The following is a 22,761-nucleotide window of genomic DNA, read 5'->3' on the forward strand; positions in this document are numbered from 1 at the left end:
GGCAGACCCTGTAGGTGGCTCTGTCCCTAAGACTGCTTCTCCACTTGAGATTCAGATCACAGCCAGGAAGAGTCCTGTGCTTCTGACTCACCATTGCCTCTTCTTTTCTTTGGCTAAAGTACCACTCTGAGAAACAAGGTTCCTGGTTTATTAGAAAGATATTATAAGGAATAGAGGTAAGCAATCAGAGGAAAAGGCCCGTATGGTGTGGTCCAGGGGTGCCCAGTGCAGATCTGCCTTTGGGAGTTAGAGTGCCCCACCCTCCCTGCACATGGATGTGTTCCTGTGCACCTTCCTGGAAGTCCCCGTGTATTCAGCTACCCACAAGTCCTCTGAACTCCGAAGATTCCTATGGATGCTTCTTTCCATTGATTTGATTGATGAACTCATTGGCCATTGGTGATCAGCTTAGCCTTCGGCCTTGAGAGTGGAATTGAAAGGCCCAGCACGATCCTCTCTTTGCAACTGCTGGGATTTTCATGTGGGCACTTGTTTGCATCCTGGCTGCTCCACTTCCAGTCCATCTCTTTGCTTGTGCCCTAGGAAAGCAGTAGAAAATTGCCCAAAGCCTTGGGACCCTGCACCCTTGTGGGAGACCTGGAAGAATCTTCTGGTTCCTGGCTTTGGATTGGCTCAGCCATTGCAGTTACTTGGGGAGTGAACCAGTGGATGAAAGATTTTTTTTTCTGTCTGTTCTTTTCTCTGTAAATCTGACTCTCCCCCACTCCTTTACTCCCCCCCCCCGCAAAAAAAAAAAAAAAAAAAAAAGAAAAGTCCCAGTCTCCTAAACTTGTGACCATTCTCTATCCTGAAGCTATCTAGGAGCTACCAACCACCAGTCATCTAACCAGCAAAAGAAACAGTCACTTAGGACAGTCCAAGAATTTTGGAATTTGAACCTCTAGAAATGAGAAGGAAGACCTTATACATATTTCACAGTACCGCAGTAGTGAGCTTGAGTCACCCTTTCTCTAGAAACTTCTGTTGTGCGTACTCAGTTGCTTTGATAATGCAGCCTTTTGGATAAGACTGTTTGTGGCCATGTCGGAGACCTGCCACAGCAGCAGCCTGTCCTTCACATTTTTCCTAAGGAAGAGTTGTGTGGTTGGGTGTTGGTGGAAGGAGATACTCCGGTGTTGATCTTTCTTTCGTGGACATGCACTGGGGACACTGAGATAGTGTGGGCCGGCAGTCCTAGAGAAAACTCAAGGTAGAGCTCCCTTATAGTCAGCTGGCTGGTGCTGTGCCTGTGGTTCCCTGGTCACACCCAGCAGACTGGTATTGCTTGTGGAGCACAAAACCAACCTGCTGCCAGCTTCCCTCAGAGTCCAGCCTCTCCCTTTGCTCAGATGCCTGCTCACAGGGTCCTTAGCGAGAAGATGGGAGGAGGCTCATCCTTGAGCACCTTCCCTTGGTCTCTGATCTGGGATGGAGAATCCATGATTGGCAGTAAACATGATTAAGAGTCAGACCATGGGGCTTGGCGGAGTGCGCCTGTACAGGTTGTAGTGGTCCCAGGCAGCCGATGACAGCTCCGTGCCCTAGTGTCCTGTACAGGTTGTAGTGGTCCCAGGCAGCCGATGACAACTCCGTGCCCTAGTGTCCTGTACAGGTTGTAGTGGTCCCAGGCAGCCGATGACAGCTCCGTGCCCTAGTGTCCTGTACAGGTTGTAGTGGTCCCAGGCAGCCGATGACAACTCCGTGCCCTAGTGTCCTGTACAGGTTGTAGTGGTCCCAGGCAGCCGATGACAACTCCGTGCCCTAGTGTCCTGTACAGGTTGTAGTGGTCCCAGGCAGCCGATGACAGCTCCGTGCCCTAGTGTCCTGTACAGGTTGTAGTGGTCCCAGGCAGCCGATGACAGCTCCGTGCCCTAGTGTCCTGTACAGGTTGTAGTGGTCCCAGGCAGCCGATGACAACTCCGTGCCCTAGTGTCCTGTACAGGTTGTAGTGGTCCCAGGCAGCCGATGACAGCTCCGTGCCCTAGTGTCCTGTACAGGTTGTAGTGGTCCCAGGCAGCCGATGACAGCTCCGTGCCCTAGTGTCCTGTACAGGTTGTAGTGGTCCCAGGCAGCCGATGACAACTCCGTGCCCTAGTGTCCTGTACAGGTTGTAGTGGTCCCAGGCAGCCGATGACAGCTCCGTGCCCTAGTGTCCTGTACAGGTTGTAGTGGTCCCAGGCAGCCGATGACAGCTCCGTGCCCTAGTGTCCTGTACAGGTTGTAGTGGTCCCAGGCAGCCGATGACAACTCCGTGCCCTAGTGTCCTGTACAGGTTGTAGTGGTCCCAGGCAGCCGATGACAACTCCGTGCCCTAGTGTCCTGTACAGGTTGTAGTGGTCCCAGGCAGCCGATGACAGCTCCGTGCCCTAGTGTCCTGTACAGGTTGTAGTGGTCCCAGGCAGCCGATGACAACTCCGTGCCCTAGTGTCCTGTACAGGTTGTAGTGGTCCCAGGCAGCCGATGACAGCTCCGTGCCCTAGTGTCCTGTACAGGTTGTAGTGGTCCCAGGCAGCCGATGACAACTCCGTGCCCTAGTGTCCTGTACAGGTTGTAGTGGTCCCAGGCAGCCGATGACAACTCCGTGCCCTAGTGTCCTGTACAGGTTGTAGTGGTCCCAGGCAGCCGATGACAACTCCGTGCCCTAGTGTCCTGTACAGGTTGTAGTGGTCCCAGGCAGCCGATGACAACTCCGTGCCCTAGTGTCCTGTACAGGTTGTAGTGGTCCCAGGCAGCCGATGACAACTCCGTGCCCTAGTGTCCTGTACAGGTTGTAGTGGTCCCAGGCAGCCGATGACAACTCCGTGCCCTAGTGTCCTGTACAGGTTGTAGTGGTCCCAGGCAGCCGATGACAGCTCCGTGCCCTAGTGTCTTGTACAGGTTGTAGTGGTCCCAGGCAGCCGATGACAACTCCGTGCCCTAGTGTCTTGTACAGATTGTAGTGGTCCCAGGCAGCCGATGACAACTCCGTGCCCTAGTGTCCTGTACAGGTTGTAGTGGTCCCAGGCAGCCGATGACAACTCCGTGCCCTAGTGTCCTGTACAGGTTGTAGTGGTCCCAGGCAGCCGATGACAACTCCGTGCCCTAGTGTCTTGTACAGATTGTAGTGGTCCCAGGCAGCCGATGACAGCTCCGTGCCCTAGTGTCCTGTACAGGTTGTAGTGGTCCCAGGCAGCCGATGACAACTCCGTGCCCTAGTGTCCTGTACAGGTTGTAGTGGTCCCAGGCAGCCGATGACAACTCCGTGCCCTAGTGTCTTGTACAGGTTGTAGTGGTCCCAGGCAGCCGATGACAACTCCGTGCCCTAGTGTCTTGTACAGGTTGTGAGATGGAGTTGTCTTTGTAACTCAGGTCTTGTCAGGCCAATAGAGGTTCAGATATTATATGGAAGGCTCTTTTTGGGGGTGGCCATACAGCGTAAGTGCTTTGTAGGGACTTGCTGGGTGTAGAAGTTCATAGCAGGCAGGTGGGGCTCTTTTTCTCAGGTTTCATAGAGGTCACTGCAGCAGTTTCTGGCCTAGGATTTGACATCTGAACTCCCCACAATTATGCTCTGCTGCTTCTCTGAAAGCCTTCAGCATGGAGCTTGGCCTCTGAAGCAGAGACCGACGGGAAGCAGGGACTTTGCCGGGATCTAATTTGTTGAAACATAGAAAGTATCAGCTTAGGCATAGTGCAGCCGCTCACCACTGCTGGAAAACAACTAGACTTGTCTCTGATGCTCTCGCTTAGGTAGTGCCCCTAATGCAGTGCTTAGAGTGTGCTCATGCAGAGTAGCGTTTTCAACCCTTAGTTATACTAAAGAAGAGACTCTTTTCAATTCTGTGTTGCTTTTTAAAAATTTTAGGTGTTCTCTCCTGGTTGGCTAGGGACATCCCCGTCTGTTCATGTCATAGCAGGTTATTTGAGGTGCGTTCTCTCTGGTTGTTCCATAGATGCTAATGGAATTAATGTCTCGGTGTGCTAATAGTGCATGGCTGAATTTGTCCAAGTGTAATTTTACAGGGAAAATGGATGGAACCGAAGAGACCTTTTTTGCCTGAATCATGTAGTATGCGTACTACACAGCATGCAGTCGAGGGTGTCCTCTGGTTTGTGTAGTTCAGTCTTAACGGAAGCAGTGTCCAGAAGTAGAGCAAAGTGGATCCTACTTTGCTTTACCCACGTTCCTTTGGTTTCAGTTCAAGAAGCGGCTACTTGCTTCAGTACATGGTTAGAATACTTTTGTTTTGTTTTGTTTTCTAGTAAATAAAGAAGTAAATATATAATGTGAGCCGTCACAGCCTGAAAGTAACTGTAATAGGCATTGTGAAGTCACACGTCAAGGGGCATGCTGGCCTTCAGTGCTTATTCTTGATGTGCCTGCTCCTTCATTCAGTACGGAGTGCTGCTGCTATCCCTCTCTTAGTTCTTCATCACAGCAGTGTGTAGTTTCTGCACCTTGGTTGGTTTGTGTCCTGGTGCTCAATGTGCAGTGTCGTATTGAGAAGGAGTTGAGTTTGCTTTTGGACACGTGCTGTTTCAGGCTGCTGGGGCCTGAGACCTTGGTCTCGAAGGCTAAGCCTCCCGTCGGCTGACCCCGGCTTCTCGGAGTGAACTACAGGCATAGGGCTGCCTTCCCTGTGTCGGAGCCCAGACTGTGTGAGGGCTTCCTTTAGAACTCAGTGATGGGTGGGGGAAGGTCCTTGAAGCCGAAGGTGAAGTTAGCTGAATTTAGGGATAAGAAGGATTTTATTTATTGTCATTTTCAGCTGTTAAGGTTTTATTTCTGTTCTTGAAAAATTTTTCAGTATTTGGACTCGCAGCACTCTCCTTGGGGCATTTTTTTTTATTGAATATTTCTGTTTTGCGTAGAAACACTGTTCTAGTAAAACCAAGCTTAAAAGACTGACATAACTGACATTGGCATTCTCCCAGGCTCATTGAATTGTTTATATTTTTTCTAGAATCTAAAAGAGAACCAGCATCATGTGTTGTAATCTCCTTGAGAGCTAAAAGTAGCTGCTACTGTCACTTTCCCACACCAGCTTGTTGCCATAGACCATGCTGTCCGGAGGCTGCAGTACACCAGAGACCTTCCTCTTAGCTGCTGTCTTTCCATCTTAAAATAGAAAAACTCTTCAATTGTTTGCTTTAATTATATTTTTAGGAGCATTTCAAAGGATTATTATTTTCTTTGTCATACCTGGCTCATTTCCTGGTACAAAACTCAAAATAGCATCTGATCCTGTTGGTTGCATAACATTGAGTCATAATTTCTTCCTATTGCTGTGGGGACTAGCCACTGCTCTGAAATTTCACTTCCTGGTCTCATTCATTTGCACTCTTATATAACTGCCATTTTAATATTTCTTCAGGTCTTTGACATTAATAATCTGCCTTTCTAGTGATGCCTTCTCTGATTAATAAGTACTCCAAAGTAGCAGAAATGCTAGATGTAAAACAAGCATGTTAGGTAACTGAACATAGCAGTACCGTGGGATGATACATATTTCCCTGGAAAATTAAAACAGGAAGACTGAGGCATCCATGTTTTGGGGAAAATTTAAGAGTGTGAATTCTTTTAGTATTTGTAATAGTGTAAAGTGACTAATACTAGTTGAAGACTAAGTAAGCTGCTTAATTCTTTAGTAGGATAAGTTTAGAGCTAGCTTTCTACATTCCTAATTTACACTCATTAGTAATTAAAAGTACCAAGCAATTAATCTATATTAGTTTCCTGTTTTCTCTACTCGTTTTGTATAAGGACCCCAAATTCATTGTTATTTTGTGTTATGTATTCTTTGTTTATTTGAAAGAGACAGACCAGAGAGAAGGGAGGGGTCCCAGTGTGCTCTCAGTTAGCACTGCTGGGCCAGGCCAAGCTTGAACTCTCACTAGAGCAGAGATGGGACTGAAACCCAGGTGCTGTGATGTGGGATGTTGTGTCCTAAGCAGTGGCTTAGCTGTGGTGGCAATTGCTTGTTCTCTGACAATGCACTTCTTATAATGTTGAAGACTTTACCTTCTTATATTTCAAACTATTAGATTTAAAAATAGTTTCTGTCCCGGAGAGTATAGACTATGATGAGAACATCTGATGTTCCAACTTTAGAAGTATGCCTTGGCCCATCCTCCTATATATATAGGAACATCTAGATGGATTTAAATTGAGAAATAAACATACCATTTATGGTAACTTTGAAGTATTTGCAGAATTGGAAATTTGTAGCTTAGTGAGTAAAGAAAACCTGAAGGTGAGCCAACTCCTGCCCAGATCCCAGGTCACTCCAGTGTTCTTGGTTCACTGCCCATCCTCTGACGCAATGAAAAAAAAAATTCTTAATGACATTTTATACTTAGGAAGAGATGATGTTAAGTGTATTTTTTTAAGTGTAAAATTTATTAGAGAATATCAACGAAGAATTTCCATCAGCTCCTGGAGGTGCTGCCTCTCTTTGTGGTGCAGTGTTAGGGACATTGGAAATGCAAAGGCTCTTGACCTTGCTGTTTTTAACTCAGGTCAGCGTAGCTACGACTGCTCTTTGCAATTCAGTCAGTTTACTTCTTCACCCTTTTTTTTCCTAGTCTTTATTTTCAGTGCACGATACAATGAAAAAAAAAGTCTCTTTTCCAAATATATCACACTAATATGTTTCCATTTAGGGGAACAATCTAAGGAATGTGAGACAATACTTGTTTACTATGAATTAGGCTTTGTTTGAAGCTGAAACTCGGATCAGTAATACAGATGTTTTAGGTCAGGGTTTGATTTTGGACACCATTTAAGCTCACTTGACTTTTTTATTTTTCTTGAAGAATTGATTTGAAACAACTAAAAGCACCAATGTATTTTTTTCCTATTTTTGTATATACTGTTGCAACAATAAAATGCTTTTGTGGATGGATGTGGCGGGGTTTCCCCTCAGATAGTGAGTAGGCAATTCTACGTCAGCTTCAGTTCTGCCGCTTTCTACTTAGACATCATCAGAGTCCACCATGGACGAGCTCAGTCCCACTAGATGACTGGCCACTGCAGATGCTAGTCCTAAACCGTAGGATGGCACTTGTGCATTTAACTGGTGTGCTACTGTATGGAGAGGCCTACTGTACCCTTGTTTCGTTCTTAATGTGAGCTCTTTGATTGCCTCCAGGAGCCAAGCTGAACATAAGGCTGATTAACAAGAGGAAAACACACAGATTTAAACCATTGTTTCTTTCTACAAAGGGTAATATTACATACAATTTTAAGAACATAGTTACCGACTGCCCTCTCTTCCTGCTGCCCTTGCTCCCACTCTTCCTCCTCCTGCCTTTCTTACTTGCTTACAATTTGTCAGTGGCATACTTCAGATTTACTTTTTGGTCAGAAGCTTAATCCTCCACTAAATAAAGGATTCAGCAGGAAGTAGAAGAGCCACTTCTGTTCCTCAGAAGTAGAGACAAGAGCCATGGCAGTCATATCTCAAGCGTCAGTTTCACTCAGACAAGCTATTTTATATATATATATACACACACACACACTTACACACATATATACATATATGAGTACTTATATACATACACACACATGTGTGTGTGTGTGTATATATATATATACTCTTTGTATTAGCTACCACAAATGAGAGAAAACATGGTGTTTTTGTGATTGGCTGATTTCACTAAGCATGATGGTCTCCACTTGTGCTGGTTTTGTTGCCATGTTATGGCTACACACACACACACACACATCACATTTTCTTATCCAGTCATCAGTTGATGGACATCTGGATGAGTCTTTATCTTAGCTATTATAAAGTGAACTACTATGAACATGGCAGTACAGGTAACTCTTTCATATGTTGATTTCATTTCCTCTGTGTTCGTTCCCAGGAGTGGAGTGGTTGGGGCACATGGAAGACCTGTTTTCAGCTTTCTGAAGAATCTGCGTGTTGTCTTCCATGAAGGCTGTAGTAGTTGACGTTTCAGCAGAGTATTGGAGGGTACCTCCTCCTCCACAGTCTTGCCAGCATTTGTTATGTTTTTATTTTTAGATGATAGCCATTCTCACTGGGTTGAAGCGAAACCTTATTGTGGTTTTTATTTCCCTCACGTTTAGAGATCCTGAGCATCTTTTCATGTGTCTGTTGACCATTTGTGTTTCATCCTTTGAAAAATGTCTGTTCATGTCCTTATAGTCCATTTCTTCCTTGTTGGATGAATATGGTTTGATTTTTATTCTTTTTTAAAAATTCTAATGTTTATTTAAAAAGGGGAGGGGATTATAGACATGTGGGCTGCAAATAAGAATGTAGTGGGTTGGGAAGGGAAAATTGGGTGAAAGAAATGCTCAATCAGATTTTTTTTTGTTTTATTGTTGAATTTCTTGAGCTCTTTATGTGTTTTGTATATCATTCCTTTATCAAATATATTCTTCCATTCTGTCAGCTGCCTCTTCCCTGTGGTGGGTGTTTTCTTTGCTGTGCAGAAGTTTGTAGCTTGATGTAATTCTAATTGCCTATTTTTGCTTTTATTGCTTATGCTTCATGCGTCTTATCCAAATGCCTTTGCTAAGGCCAGTGTCTTGCAGTTTTTCCAGTCTGTTTTGGTAGCAATGGTGAAGAGTGGGTGTGCTTGTCTGGTTCCAGATCTTTGTGGAAAATACTTCCAGCTTTTCCCCATTTTTTTATGCTGCTCAAAATGAGTTTATCATACATTACTTTGGTTGTGTTTATGTATGTTAGTCTATATCCATTTTCTTGCTTTTTTATCATGAAATAATCTTGCATGTCATCACCTGCAGCTGTTGAGATAACCATGATTTTATTATTGTGTTTGTTATGGTTATATCATGTTTATTAATTTGTATGTGCTGAATCATCACTGTGTCCCAGAGGTGACTATTGGTTGGGTAGATTATTTTTCAATGTGTTGTTGCATTCAATTAACTAGAATTTTTGATCTTTTTTTTTTTTGCATCTATGTTTCTCAGCAATGTTATTTTATAGTTCTCTTATAGCTTTTTCTTGTTTTAGAATTAGGGTGATGTTGCCATCACAGAAGGAGTTTGGAAGGATTTCCTTTCAGTTATTTTGAATAGTTTAAGAGTTGGGATTAATTTTCTTCAAATGTTGGGTGGAATCCAGCAGTGAAGCCATCCAGTCCTGGCGTTTTGTTTTTTGGCAGGGTATTTTTCACTAATCCAGTCTCTGTCTTGTGTGCGTCTTAGTGCCTCATTTTGGTCAGTGCTGTGTGTCCAGAAACCTATCCATTACGTGTACATCTTCCAGGTTGTTGGTATGTAGCTGTGTGGAGCAATTCCTCATTATTGTTTTTATGTTCTGTGATGCACTATTCATTAAGGAGCATAGTGTTCATCCAGCCTCCATGTGTTTGTGTGTTTTCTAAAGTTCTTGCATTGCTAACTTCCAACATCATCTCACTGTGGTCAGAAAAGATACTTGTTTCAATTCAGTCTTTTTGAGTTTGTTGAGATGTGTTTTATGGCCTAGCATGTGGTCTACCCTATAGAATGTTCCATGCACTGTTGAAAGCTTATTCTGGGGCCTGGTGGTGTGACCTACTGGCGAAAGTCCTCACCTTGAATGTGCTGGGGATCCCATATGGATGCCAGTTCTAATCCTGGCAGCTCCACTTCCCATCCAGCTCCCTGCTTGTGGCCTGGGTAAGCAGTCTAGGATGGCCCAAAGCCTTGGGACCCTGCACCCGCATGGGAGACCCGGAGGAAGTTCCTGGCTCCTGGCTTCTGATTGGCACAGCACCGGCTGTTGCGGCTCACTTGGGGAGTGAACCATTGGATGGAAGATCTTCCTCTCTGTCTCTCCTCCTCTCTGTGTCTCTGACTTTGCAATGAAAAATAAATAAATGTTTAAAAAAAAGAAAGTTGGGCCCAGTGGCGTAGCCTAGCAGCTAAAGTCCTCGCCTTGAACACCTCGGGATCCCATATGGGCACCGGTTCTAATCTAGGCAACTCCACTTCCCATCCAGCTCCCTGCTTGTGGCCTGGGAAAGCAATCGAGGACAGCCCAGAGCTTTGGGACACTGCACCCATGTGGGAGACCTGGAAGAGGTTCCTGGTTCCCGGCTTCGGATCAGCACAGCACCGGCCCGGTGCGGCTCACTTAGGGAATCAATCATTGGACGGAAGATCTTCCTCTCTGTCTCTCCTCCTCTCTGTATATCTGACTTTGTAATAAAATAAATAAATCTTAAAAAAAAGGAAAGTTTATTCTGCTGCTATGAGATGAGCTGTTCTATAGATATCATTTAGATTCGTTTGGTTAATAGTGTAGATGATCTCTATTCTTTGCTGATTTTTCTGCCTGCTTTATCTAATGATGCAAGTGGAATGTTGAAGTTCTCCGTTATTATGGTATTGGAGTGGATTTCTCTCTCAACACACATTAGCATTTGTTTTAAATAAAAAGGTACTTGAGCATTAGGTGCACATACAATTACTGTAATCACATGCACCTCTTAAATTTATCCCTTAATTAATGCATAGTGACTCTGTTTGCATCTTTTAACATCTTAAAGTCATTTCATCTGTTATTAAAATGGGTATTCCTGCTTGTTTCACTTTCTGTTAGCATAGCATTTCTTTTCCTAATCTTTCCCTTTCAGTCTCTGTGTATTTTTGTAGATGAGGTTTCTTTTTTGTAGGCAGCATGTAGATGGATCTTATTTTTTAAAATGCTCATCCCTCTGTATCTTTTAATTGGAGAATTTAGGCCTTTGCTTTCAAAGTTGCTACTAATATGTAATAACTTAATCCTGCCGTTTTTCTTGTACATGCATTTTAACAATTTTACATGCATATAGGTTTCTTCTCAGAGAGTGAAGTCCATAGAAATTACCAAGACATAATGCCTCTGTATGTTACTACTAAAGAACGAACTTGTGAAAGACTGATATGTGAACTGGAGCTCTGTCGCAAGGTAGTTAATTTTAGGGATATTATTGACACATATTTGAGGGCAGTATGTAGAAGTGAGTGGAAGGTAAGAGTTGTTCCAAGGAGTGTGTTTATTTAGGTTCATGTAGCCAGTTTCCAGTGCTCATGGGTAGGTTCTGGTTTTGCTACATGAGAAAACATCCTTCCTAAAGAATCTTTATGGCTTACAGTAGGTGTGAAGCAACATGACCCTTGATGGAGTACAATTTCTCATGCAATGACATGTACACTAGCTTCACATTCTCATAGTAGAAAATAAAATTATTGTAACTTTGGTTCGTAGAATCCTTAATAATGCAGTCACTTTCCAGTTAGTTATAAAAAAGGTCATGTTTTGTAATTCGTAACAATCCCAGTAGAGTAATACTCTGTTTCTGCTTTTGGCTTTTAAGAGGCTGGGCTTTCCCGGTTGTTCCTCAGGGCAGGGCTCCGAGCCTCGCTCCTCTGAAACGTACAGCTCCATTGCCCCTGACATTCCCCCGATCTCAACCGCAGTGTGCCTTGCTTTACCCAGGCTAGCTGGATGGCTGCCTTGTTGTTTAGTCGTGAGAGTCCTAAGCACTGAAGTAGCTCATGAAGGATCACAACATTTCCAGGTATGCGTGTCATTGCACACTGAAATTTGTATGGCATTAGGCACTTAAGATTAGTCATAGAACTGATATTCTGTTAATTTTGCAAAAAAATTATCTATGAAAGTAATTATGCAGTAAGGGATGGCTTAAAGACATTATTTTATATTCATGTGATAGAACAGTATACTATCATTCACTACATTATTGCTTTGAAGGCTGATTATAAAAGTGCTTATATTTTGTTGCAGGTAAAAAATGTAGTTCCTATATCCCATTTAGAAGTACATTCATGGGAAAAAAATGACATGAATTACATAGTACAATAATGATCTCATTGAAGAAACTTGAATTTTCTGTTTCAGCTAATCTTCCGGTGCCCACGATCGCAGCAATCGATGGACTTGCTTTAGGTGGTGGTCTTGAACTGGCTTTAGCGTGTGATATACGAGTAGCAGGTGAGAATTCATATTGTGAAGGTCACATTCCTTTAAAGTGGGTTGTGTTTTACTTTTCGGGTGATTCTTAATATGTTTTGTCTCTGCTAGTTGAGTGGAACATTTGTAAAAAGATTCTAGTTGGGCTTAATAGAGTCTACAATTTCTACCTAAGTACTTGCTTAAGACCAGGGTTGGGCTAAGACAAAGCAAAATCTGCATCTTTGGCCTGGCTCTTGTCAGACCAGTTTCCTCTTCCCTGAAGGGGGGAAATGATGCTTTATTTTGTGAAGGTTAAGTGAATTAATCTGTTGCTGTGCTTCCTCTAAGCACTTAATTACTCTTAGCTCCAGTAATAATAACTTAGTGTCTTTGAAGTTCACTTTCTTCCTGAATAGCTTTCTGAGGATTGTATGAGATGATTTTGAAAAGAAATGGGAACAGTCAGTGCCAGTCACTTACTGATTGCTGGTCCCAGATTCCCTGTGCTGTGCGATGCCCTTGACATGATTCATGTCATTGCGAGCCTTGTACCTACGGTACCGGGGGAAACTGGGACAGAGAGTGGAGCAGGAACCAGCCTGCTGACTGAGCTGAGAGTGTGTGATGCGTGATGCGAGGCTGTGTGATGTGGCAGCCCACACTGCTGTTCTGTCCCAGCATACTCTGTGTGCACTCTCCTGCTCTGTTGACTGATGTGGACACCACATCCCCGAGTCTCAGCTCTGCCCCTGTCCCTTCACTGCTAGCCTGAGAACCAGGCAAAGCAGATGGCGAAGCCTTGCTACTGTCTCCTGCTTCCCCTCTCTTCCGACATAGCTGCATACAGAAACTAGAGTCAACACAATTTGTGTTTTTAAAAAATTATTTGTTTGAAATCCAGAGTGACAGAGAAGAGAGTCAGAGAGAAAGGAAACTATCTGCTGGTTTAATCTGCAAAGGGTCACAACAGCAGGGCTGGACCAGACTGAAACCAGGAGCCCAAAGCTATCCAGGTATACCACCTAGGCGGTAGGGGTCCGACTGCTTGGCCATCTGTGCTACCCTCCCAGGTGCTTATTAGCAGAGCAGCTAGCACTTGAACCAGCACTGTGATATAAGATGCTGCGTTTCATTGGCAGCGTAGCGCACTGTGCCCTGGCACTAGCCCTGGCACTAGCCCTGGCACTAGTGATTATAAATCACTTTATAATACTCTTACGTAGCTGTGCCATGGAATTGATAGTTGCTAGTCTTTGTGTACATTTTCCTCCTTTCCACTTCTTTTTCTTTGCAGTGAAATTATTGGGTTTTAAGTTGAAAAGATAAGGTACACCTAGTCTTCAGAAGAAATGCTGGTTTTGGGAGTTAGGATACGGTATGTAGTCTGATTGCATTTGAATATGTAAATAAAGAACAAATTTAGACATTGTAAAGACACCCTGAAAGCAGGGTGATGAGAGAAACCCTGTTGTGCTGTCCACAGAGCAAGCCATGTGCGTGCTTGTTGAGAAGTGGTTGACAGGTGGTCTGTAGAAGCTGCTCTGTCTGACGTGATGTGTGTAGTGGTTGGATCCACGGCACCGATGGGCTTGTCAGACACTTTCTGTCCTGATCCGGACAAATCGGTGGGATCTGAGCTTTCCAGTATGACTTGGCAATGAAAATTCTAGTGAAGTGGACTTTATTCATTAGAAGAGTTGACCACTGGGCCATTTCTAGTAGAAAATGTGTGTGAGTCCTCTAGTGTGTCAAATGGCGGGGTTTGTTATGTCGGGACTAACTATCTTTTGCAATGATCCTAAAAAAAAGTTATGATGGTAATTTAATTATTAAGCAGAATATTTTGATCTGTCTTACTCACTTTGGGGGTTGTCATATTTGAATATGATGATATAGATGTTGATTTTCTTCCTTTCCTTTTAGCTTCTTCTGCAAAAATGGGACTGGTTGAAACAAAGTTGGCCATTATTCCTGGTGGAGGTATGAGTTATTCACACCCTTGGCTTGCTTGCAGAAACAGTGGTGAAGCAAAAAACATGTTAATGGGAAAGGCAGTATTTTGGGTATGAGTCGAGCTCTGTGCTCTTTGCTTCTCTGGCAGAGACCCTGTGGCATGTGTGCCCTTCTGCCCAGGCTGATGGGGAAGACACTGATCATGTATTGAGTGTTGGTTTCTCTCGATGCTATTCCCCCGTGCTTTTCTGTATTCTTTCTTAACTCTTATTTAATGGTTCTGTTTACATTACTATCACTGCTTGGGTCCATTTTCTTTAAAGAATTAACACCAATATTTTGGAACTTTCACGTTTGTGCATGTTCACACCTCGGGTCAATAAGGAGAGAGGGTTCCCGGATTCCGAGTGCCCTGCTTATATTTCTGTGCAGTGGGACAGAGGTCGGGGTTTGTGGCAGTCTGAATTTGGAGCTAAAAAGGTGGTGTTGCTCAGTTCTTTGACAAACATAGGCGACTACCTTTCTAGTGGAAGTTGTTTAAGAAAGCGCCTTCCTCACACTGATGTTGATCTTGCATTACCTGGTAAACCCAAGGATTTAGCTCCTTGTCTCAGAGAATTTTAGATTGCAGTTTGTGAAGTTTCTTTTTTCTTTCAGAAAACAGACTAAGGACATACACTTTAAAAAATGTATATATTTGACACATAAAGATGTCTCTGTGGTTCATGAGAGAAAGATTGATTGGTTGATTAGCTGGTCTTCTGTTTGCTTGTTCACTCCCCAAATGACCATGACAGCTAGGACTGTACTCTGCTCAGTGCAAGAGCCAGGAATGCCATTGGAAGTGCTACATAGATAACAGGAACTCTGGCGCTTGAGGTATCACGTAGGGGGTGGAGGGCTGGATCAGAACTGGCGCAGCCAGGACTCACACTAGTAATCTAGAGGAAGCCAACATAAGTAGTTCTGTAAACAGCCGTGTCTTGCTTACCCGCATGATGTACACATTCTAGTAGCTTTTCCTGGTAACCTTTACATACCACAGATAACAGTTTCATGTACGAGTGAAGTACTAGTAATAATGTAAAAATTACAGTGCTCAACATGGTGGACAAGTTTGTATGTGACTAGGTTAAATTACATGTTTGTATGTGACTAGGTTAAATTGTATGTTTAACCTTATAGGAGTATTTTGATTAGAGCATGTGGGTAGAAATTAAAACATAAGTTAACAGTGAAATTGGAGACTATTCAGGTCACAGTGTAAGACTAACTCTGTGTTTTCTACTTTGTTATTCTATTTTTATACGCTGTTACTATAGGCTAAAAGCATTTGTTATCTACTTGTTCTACCATGCCTACTTTTTCATAATAGCTAAGGAAGATGCTAGAAGAGTTCCTAAGAAAGTAGATCCACTTGAGGAAAATGATCAGATAAGTAAAATGGGACATAATGTCAGTTAATCCTGGAAGGATGGTTGCTGTGTGGATTGCATAGTGCTCTTTTCTGCCCTAAAATGTGTCAGCTCAGTGCCTCTGGACGTGGCCTTAATTGGAAAAGCAATTTTTGGAAAATATAATTTAGGAAAATGTTTTTCTTAAAAATATCTGTTTGTCTATTTTGAAAGGCAGAGTTACAGGGAGATAGTCTGTCAACAAGCCAAGAAATGCTGCTGTTACCAGCTGTCATCAGAGCTTAGGAGCAGCGAATAAAGGTATTGCTTATTCATTGGCAATAACCAGGAGGAAATAAATCCTGCCAACACCTAGATTTTTGACTTCCGACGTCCAGAGCTGTGAGAGAATACATTTCTGTTATTCAGAGCTATTCAGTTTTGGTCATGTTTTATAGCAGCCCTAGGAAACTAATATAGTCACTTTTTAGGGATGTAGAAAATAATTGTTTTAGGATGGAGAGTTAGTTGGTAAAAACTAGGGGTAAGAGAAAGAGGAACTTGTCAGCTTGTATATTTATTAGATACTGGATTTATTAGAAGTGAGGGTGGGAACTATTTTTGAATAAGTAGATAAATAGCAAGCATTATTTATTTATTTATAAGGCAGTGTGGCAAGGAAGGAAAGAAAGGAGAAGGAGATGTGTCTGTTGATTTAATCCCCATGTGCCCACAAAGCCATGTTTGAGGTGGGCTGAGCAGGAGTTAGGAGCTCCATCTAGGTCTGTGAGTGCCAGGAATACCATGTTTTGGGGCCATGATTTGCTGTCTTCCAGGCACAGCTGTAGGAAGCTGGATCAGAAGTGTAGTAGTTGGGACTCAAACTTGCATTCAGGTATGGGATATGGATATCCCAAATAACAGTTGAAGTGCCATACTATACATGTCTTCCACCCTCACAAGATGTAGCTTCCACTTCTGCCATCTTCTTTGACAAACTCACCGTGCCAGGCCATGTGAGGTTCAAAAGGTTGAATTTAATGCCCAATATCTTTAAGTTCTGTGGGTTCCTCTTCAGCAATGGATCCAGTCAGTAATCAGAAGCACTAAGTTCTATAGATTTGGTTGAGTTTGGGTTGTGTATTCTCATGATTAAAAAATAGAGGACTAGAATCCTGGTAGTGGCAGATGGAGGTGGCCTGGTGTGGTGGAACTGCAGAGAGTGACCTGTTCCTGGAGGCCATTCTGGGACGCACTGCCTGTCATGAGTCTCTGCGTCCCCTCTGGTGCACTTATCTAACCATTAGCTCAGCAGAAACCAGCTTACACTGGGATTTGGTGTGATTTGCTGGGTTCAAGGACTGGGCTCCTGCTGACCCTGACAGTCATTGTCAGTAGCCAGGTTCTGATGTCTACTTGTTGCCTCACTGACTGTGATGCAGAGAGTCCAAAAGTTTCACATGATGGTCCTTTCAGAAATTTAGAATCTGCCTTCTACTCCTTTATGGAACTCGGTGATCTTGGTGAGCAGGTGTCAGATGAAAGAGAGTATGTACTATCATCCATTCTAAACTTGATCATAGCAACATGGATTCCCTCCACTCTGTCACTCAGGTCAGCCAGATCTTTTCAGGGTGCAGGTTCTCTCACTTGAGAGCAACATTTTCTAGCAGGTGTCAGCAGTGTTGTTAGATCTGTTGTGCAACTGCAGCCTGAATGAGTTTTGGTCTCACTTGACATTCCAGAAAGCACTTAGTGGCCTCATTGCTTGTCTCGGCAGGGAAGATAACCCTTCCACGGTGTTATGGTTCTAGCTCTGCCTGCAGCATCCCGTCTCTCTGTCATGGCAGGCTGACCTGATGCACCTGACGGGTATTATTGAGGGCCTCGTTGCTTACTTGGCTGAGTTGGGTCCCGTGTGCCTTCAGTTTGAAGGACTGGAAACAGTAGTGTTATCTGTGGCTGCTGCTTGGACCATACCTGGATAGTCTGACTCTGCCACAGACACACCCTTCTTCATTGGATATACCTCTTTTATATATATATATATATATATGTTTGAAAGGCAGAGTAACAGAGGGAGAGTGGAAAGGAGTAGAAAAGAGAGAGATATCTTTATCTGCTGGTTCACTCCCCAAATAGCTGCAATAGCCAGTACTGGGCCAGGCTGAAGCCAGGATCCAGGAACTCTGTCTGAGTCTCCCGTGTGAGTAGCAGGGACCCAAGACTTAAGCCGTCCTCCATTGCTCTCCCAGGTGCATTCACAGTTAGTTAGGTCAGAAGAGCAGAAGTTCAGCTCAAACTGGTACCATATGGGAGTAGCTGTAAGCTACTATATCGCAACTCTGGCCCTGGAAGAACCACTTTGAAGAACCTCCATCCTCTGGGGTGTGGCTAATGTGCTCATCAACTTCCCAGAAGAAGAAGCTTTGAAAGAAGCATTGAAAGTCTTGCCCAAGATTCGTTTTACTCCAGAACAGGAAATCTAGCACCTGTTGTGTGAGCCTGAGAATAGTCCCCTGCAGTGATGTTGGATACACTCACAGCCCTGATTTTCTCTCTCCCTTGTTCCTGCTGTTTGCTCTGTGGATCCAGGTTGGTACCAATGTCTCCAGCATCACTAATGTGATTATTGCTCATCTGGGAGATGCTACTGTGCTGGGGCTTGTGGATGTTCCCAGCTCATAGATCCTGAAACAGCCATCTTGGGAAGTGTCGTTCCCGACTGGCAATCAATGCTAGTGAGATAGACATTCAAGAAAGAGAATAGCCTGTTAGTTCTGGAAGAAGGGTAGAAGTTAGGAAAACTGAAATGAATGTTGAGAAATGGAGTTGAGAACAATTCACAGTGTGAAAACAGGAATGAAAAGTATCTCACGTAAAGATAAACAAGCTGAGCTTGAGATTATACTTTGGCTTGTTGAGTTTCAATTTTCCAAACCAAAAACAGGTAGCTGTGAGCCCCGTCAGTGTCTTGGATATGGTACACTAGCAAGTGAATATTCCTGACTTACCCAGATGTTGCGTGTGAAAGCTGAAACATAAAATTAGTTGTTTTGGAATAAATAAAGAGAATGATAATAGCCAGAATGCTGTTATATACATATGTATCTAATATATAAAAATATGTATCTATAAAGTTATATATAAATATATTTATAAAGGGTGGGTTTCTTTTTCTTTCTTTTGCCCCAGGGGAGACTGAGGAATACATTTCAGTTGCTTCTCCTTTTAACTTTAAAAGAGTGTTTAATTTTTTTATCAGGCCATGTGAGGCGAGACAGATGTCCCATCCACTAGTTTGTTCCGCAGGCATCCACAATAGCAGGGGCAGTGCTAGGCCGGAGCTGGGATCCAGGAACTGACCCTGGTCTTCCACAGGAGAGGCAGGGGCTCAAGCACTGAAGCCATCTCCTGTTCTTTTCCCAGACACCTAGCAGGGGTCTGGATCCAACACGGAGCAGCCAGCACTTGAGTGGGCACCCTGCTATGAAATGCTGGCATCACAAGCCTTGGCCTTACCTGCTGTTCCCCTAAACTAGCCCCACAGTTGCTCTTTTGATTCCATGAAGTTTTTAAGTTTGAAGCTCATAACATTTAAGTCAGTATGACAGTAGAATCAGAAGTGAACCTGATTCCATATGAAGCCATATCTTCACATTTAGATGAAAAGAAAGGCACTTACAAGCTTTATTTAGTTCATTTTTACATTTTATAAGCTTGCAGAGTGGCTAGGGATTTTTTTTTCTTTTCAATGATGGTTTTTTTGTTTCATTACGCTTTTTTTCTGTGGGAGTCAGATACAGCGACATTGCTGTTGGTTCATTCCTGCGCATGCTCACGGCAGCTGTAGCTGTAGCTGGGCCTGGCCAAGTCCAGATGAGGGCGGGAACTCAGCCGTCATCTCCCACGGGAGTGCGGGAACCCAGCCCAGCTGCTTGCACCTTCACTGGTGCCTGGCAGGTTCTCCGTTAGCAGGAAACTGGAATAAGGTGAGCAGGGGCAGCAACCTAGGTGCTCTGCTCTGGAGACATGAATTCTAAGTGACATCTTCACCACTGAAAGAAAATTGCATCCCAAGAAGTTTTTTTGGTTTGTTTGTATGTTTGTTTTAAGATTCATTTATTTTTATTTGAAAAGCAGAGTTACACAAAGAAAAGAGAGAGAGATCTTCCATCTTTTGGTTTACTCTGTAAACAGCTACAAATGGCTGGAGCTGAGCCAATCCAAAAACCAGGAGCCAGGAACTTCTTCCCAGTCTCCCCCTTGCATGCAGGGATTTAAAGACCTGAGCCATCTTCTGCTGCTTTCCCACACCAGAAGCAGGAAACTGGGTGGGAAATTTAGCATTCAGGACTTGAACCACCACCCATATGGTCTGTCGGCGCTGCAGGCAGACTTAGCATATACACCATGGTGCCAGCTCCAGCAGACAGTGTGTTTTAACAGATTCTGCACATTACCTAACGGAAGTTATCTGCAAACTTTATTTAGAATAATGTTCCACACTGTATGTAGAAGTTTGTTTTATTATCCACTTGCATCTTTGCTTTTCTTGTCTTCTCTCTACCTTCCTTGTAGATGCTCCTATGAAAAGATTGCCTTTTTTTCTTTTTAAATGGGTGTTTTTGTCAGGATCTCTGCTGTGTTGTCTCAGGCCATGAACGTTTCTGTTACCCGATAGGAAGGTAGTTCTTCACAGGTCGTGGATCTTTGTGGTGGATCCCTTTTGTCTAAAAGCAGCAGCTTGCTTTATGTTCCAGGTGTTTCGTGTAAATAGCTAGGGGCGTGATCTGCTAGGTGGGTCTGGCCTTGGCTGGAGAGCTGGGCTTCTCCGTCAGCTACCTCTGCTCTTCATCTTGCTCACACTGGAGCAACTGCTGACAGCGAAGAGACAGGTTGAAAATAAGTGAGGAGAGGTCAGATAGAGTTTCAATAGTTTGAGGAAAAAAAATGCCGCCTTTCGCTTTCTGTTACGATGGAGGAATTAAGTATTTTTGAGTCAAATACATGATTACATCCAGTCTCAAAAATATACGTGCTATAAGTTTGATAAATGAGTGTTCTTATATGTTATTGCAAATCCATGGCTGTATACTGGTTAATTTCAGTGAAAATTTGTCTCCCCATGTTAATTCCCGTGTGATGCTACTAGTTGTCCTAGCATCCTCTGCTGCTTTATGACAGCAGTTTACAGGGAAGCTGTGTGAGAATACTTCTAAAGATTTATATTAAAAAAAGGTGAATTTGAAAAGATGCACGTTTTCTTTGAGCTGCGGGCCGTGGTATTAATCAGCTTTGCGTTACTGCAACAAAATGCATGCACCAGGTAACTTAAAAGAGATAAGATTTTTAGCACAGTTTTTGTAGGCTCAGCTTAGAGATGACATGCAAGTGCTTTTTGTCTCCGGTGAGGTGCCAGTGTGGGGGATGGCAGGTCATAGATGCTGGATCCTGTGTGGAGGGAACATCGCCCAGTAAATGAGGTAGCAGAGAGAGAGTTTGGACCTGAACCCTGTTGAGAGAATTACTTTCTGAGGACCTAGACTCAGTGACCTAAAGGCCTCTCGCTGCGCCCACCTCCTGAAGGTGCCCTTCTCTCTGCAGGGACCATGCCTTTAGCATGTGAACTTAAAGGATACCCACACTAATATCCAAACATAGCAAAAACAACTGGTCAGAAACTGATTGAGACTTTGATTTTCTTTATCTGAGCTGGAACCCAGATAACAATTTAATTACTTATAAGGTGTGTTTTATGGAATGAATAAGTTCAATTACAAAATAATTGTGTTTGAAGAGATAGTAATATGTAGTATAAATTAGAATTCTCAGTTTATTTTTAATTGGAAAAGATTTTGCATGCTTATTATCATATGATTATTGAAAGTATGTAATGTACTGGAAAGAAAGGTACCAAGGTATGGTATAAACATTAAAAGAAAATTGAGCTCCATTAAGTAATAATGATATCAGGTGGAATTAAAAGATGGGATGTAATTAACTACTAAGTACTGAAACAGGCATTTCAAACCGATTTCAAAGGTAGCAAAGCACACTTTATGCCCTGCATCAGGATCTGTGCTTCCGCTGTTTCTCATTCCACTTCCCCAACCTTTCTCTCAGTGCCCTGTGTTTTGGCATAGTGGGATACACCACTGCCTGGGATGCCAGCATTCTGCACGTGTTCTTGCTGCTCCATTTACGTCCACTTTGCTGCCAATGGTCAGGGAAAGCAATGGAAGGTAGCCTAAGATGGTGACCCAGATGGAGTTCTGCTGTCTTGGCCTTGGCCTGGTTCATTGCTGGCAGTTGGGACCATTTGTGGGGTGAACTCCTGAATGGACCATCTCTATCTGTTCTTTTTTTTTTTTCTTTGTAACTCTTTTAAATAAATTACTGCATCTTAAATAAGAAGTCCTCCTCCATGTTGGAACCATCCGACATGAGTTGTGCTGTACATCTTCATCGGGCACAGTTAGCCATCACTGCAATGGACAATAGATCTGTTATACCCATTCCTCCTGTTGAACAGAGGAATCACTTCCCCAGCTTTCCCACCCGCCTAAACACTAACTTAAATTCAATCTTCTTATCTCATCTAGGTTTGCACATCCTGGATTTCAGTTACCATTTCCTCTGGTTAGTTTTAGGTTAAGAAATTGTGCCAAGAATGTTACACAGCTGTCTGGGTATGACATGATGTAGCATTTGATGTTAGATTGTCTTGCTCCTGGTCCATTTCATTACTTGGTTAAGGTAGTGATTAATAATTGTATGTGCTTTTTTTCTTAAAGATTTATTTTATTTTTATTACAAAGTCAGATATACTGAGAGGATGAGAGATAGAGAGGAAGTGGAGCTGCCGGGATAAGAACCAGCAGCCATATGGGATCAAGGCGAGGACCTTAGCCACTAGGCCATGCTGCCGAGCCCCAATTGTATGTGCTTTTAGAGTTCTTTTAGCATCCCTACAGAGAGAACCTGGAGCACTATGGCTTCAGAGAAGCAGAGAGGGAGTCCCCAGTTTTGTCCAGGAGTTCTCCCCACAGGATGAAGACTTGGGATGTTACTGCACATCCTTGTGGACTGTTTGGCAACAACTTAGTCTCTTGGCATATTTTCCAGGAACTCTATTTTAAGGTGTGTCTGGGAGGTGATGACGGGACTTTAAATCCTGTGAGTGTGTTGTGCTAAACACAGTCGTCATTTTGGAAAGCTTTGTTTGTAACCTTTTTGGAAATTCTCTTAGCATTTACATCAGAACTTGAGTTTTTTTTTTCCTCTTTCTTCTTGAATATCCTCAACAGTGACTCATCTTTGTCCTGTGAGGATGAATTCGATGTTCATAAATAGCAATAGATCTCTCTGTGCCAATCTGATGAATAAGGTCAGACTATTTCAGGAAAAAGAAAGGTTTAACAAAAATAAGACTGATTTTCCTAAGAGGCTTGTGTAACGCCAGACATTTTATCCCCATTTTGAACTGTGGG

At 43.3% G+C, this 22,761-nt stretch overlaps 1 protein-coding gene across 2 annotated transcripts in view; it reads left to right on the forward strand.

Moving 5' to 3' along the window:
* The window catches only part of AUH (AU RNA binding methylglutaconyl-CoA hydratase), a 162,457-nt gene that overhangs the window by 66,517 nt on the left and 73,179 nt on the right, over positions 1–22,761 (forward strand). For both annotated transcript variants that reach the window (XM_004581135.3, XM_058672893.1), the window contains 2 exons: positions 11,868–11,960; positions 13,845–13,901. In XM_004581135.3, coding sequence (XP_004581192.2) covers positions 11,868–11,960; positions 13,845–13,901 — 150 coding nt within the window. The remainder of the gene's footprint in view (positions 1–11,867; positions 11,961–13,844; positions 13,902–22,761) is intronic.

The sequence above is a fragment of the Ochotona princeps genome, chromosome 14, assembly GCF_030435755.1.
Source record: "Ochotona princeps isolate mOchPri1 chromosome 14, mOchPri1.hap1, whole genome shotgun sequence".
NCBI classification, from domain to species: Eukaryota; Metazoa; Chordata; class Mammalia; order Lagomorpha; family Ochotonidae; genus Ochotona; species Ochotona princeps.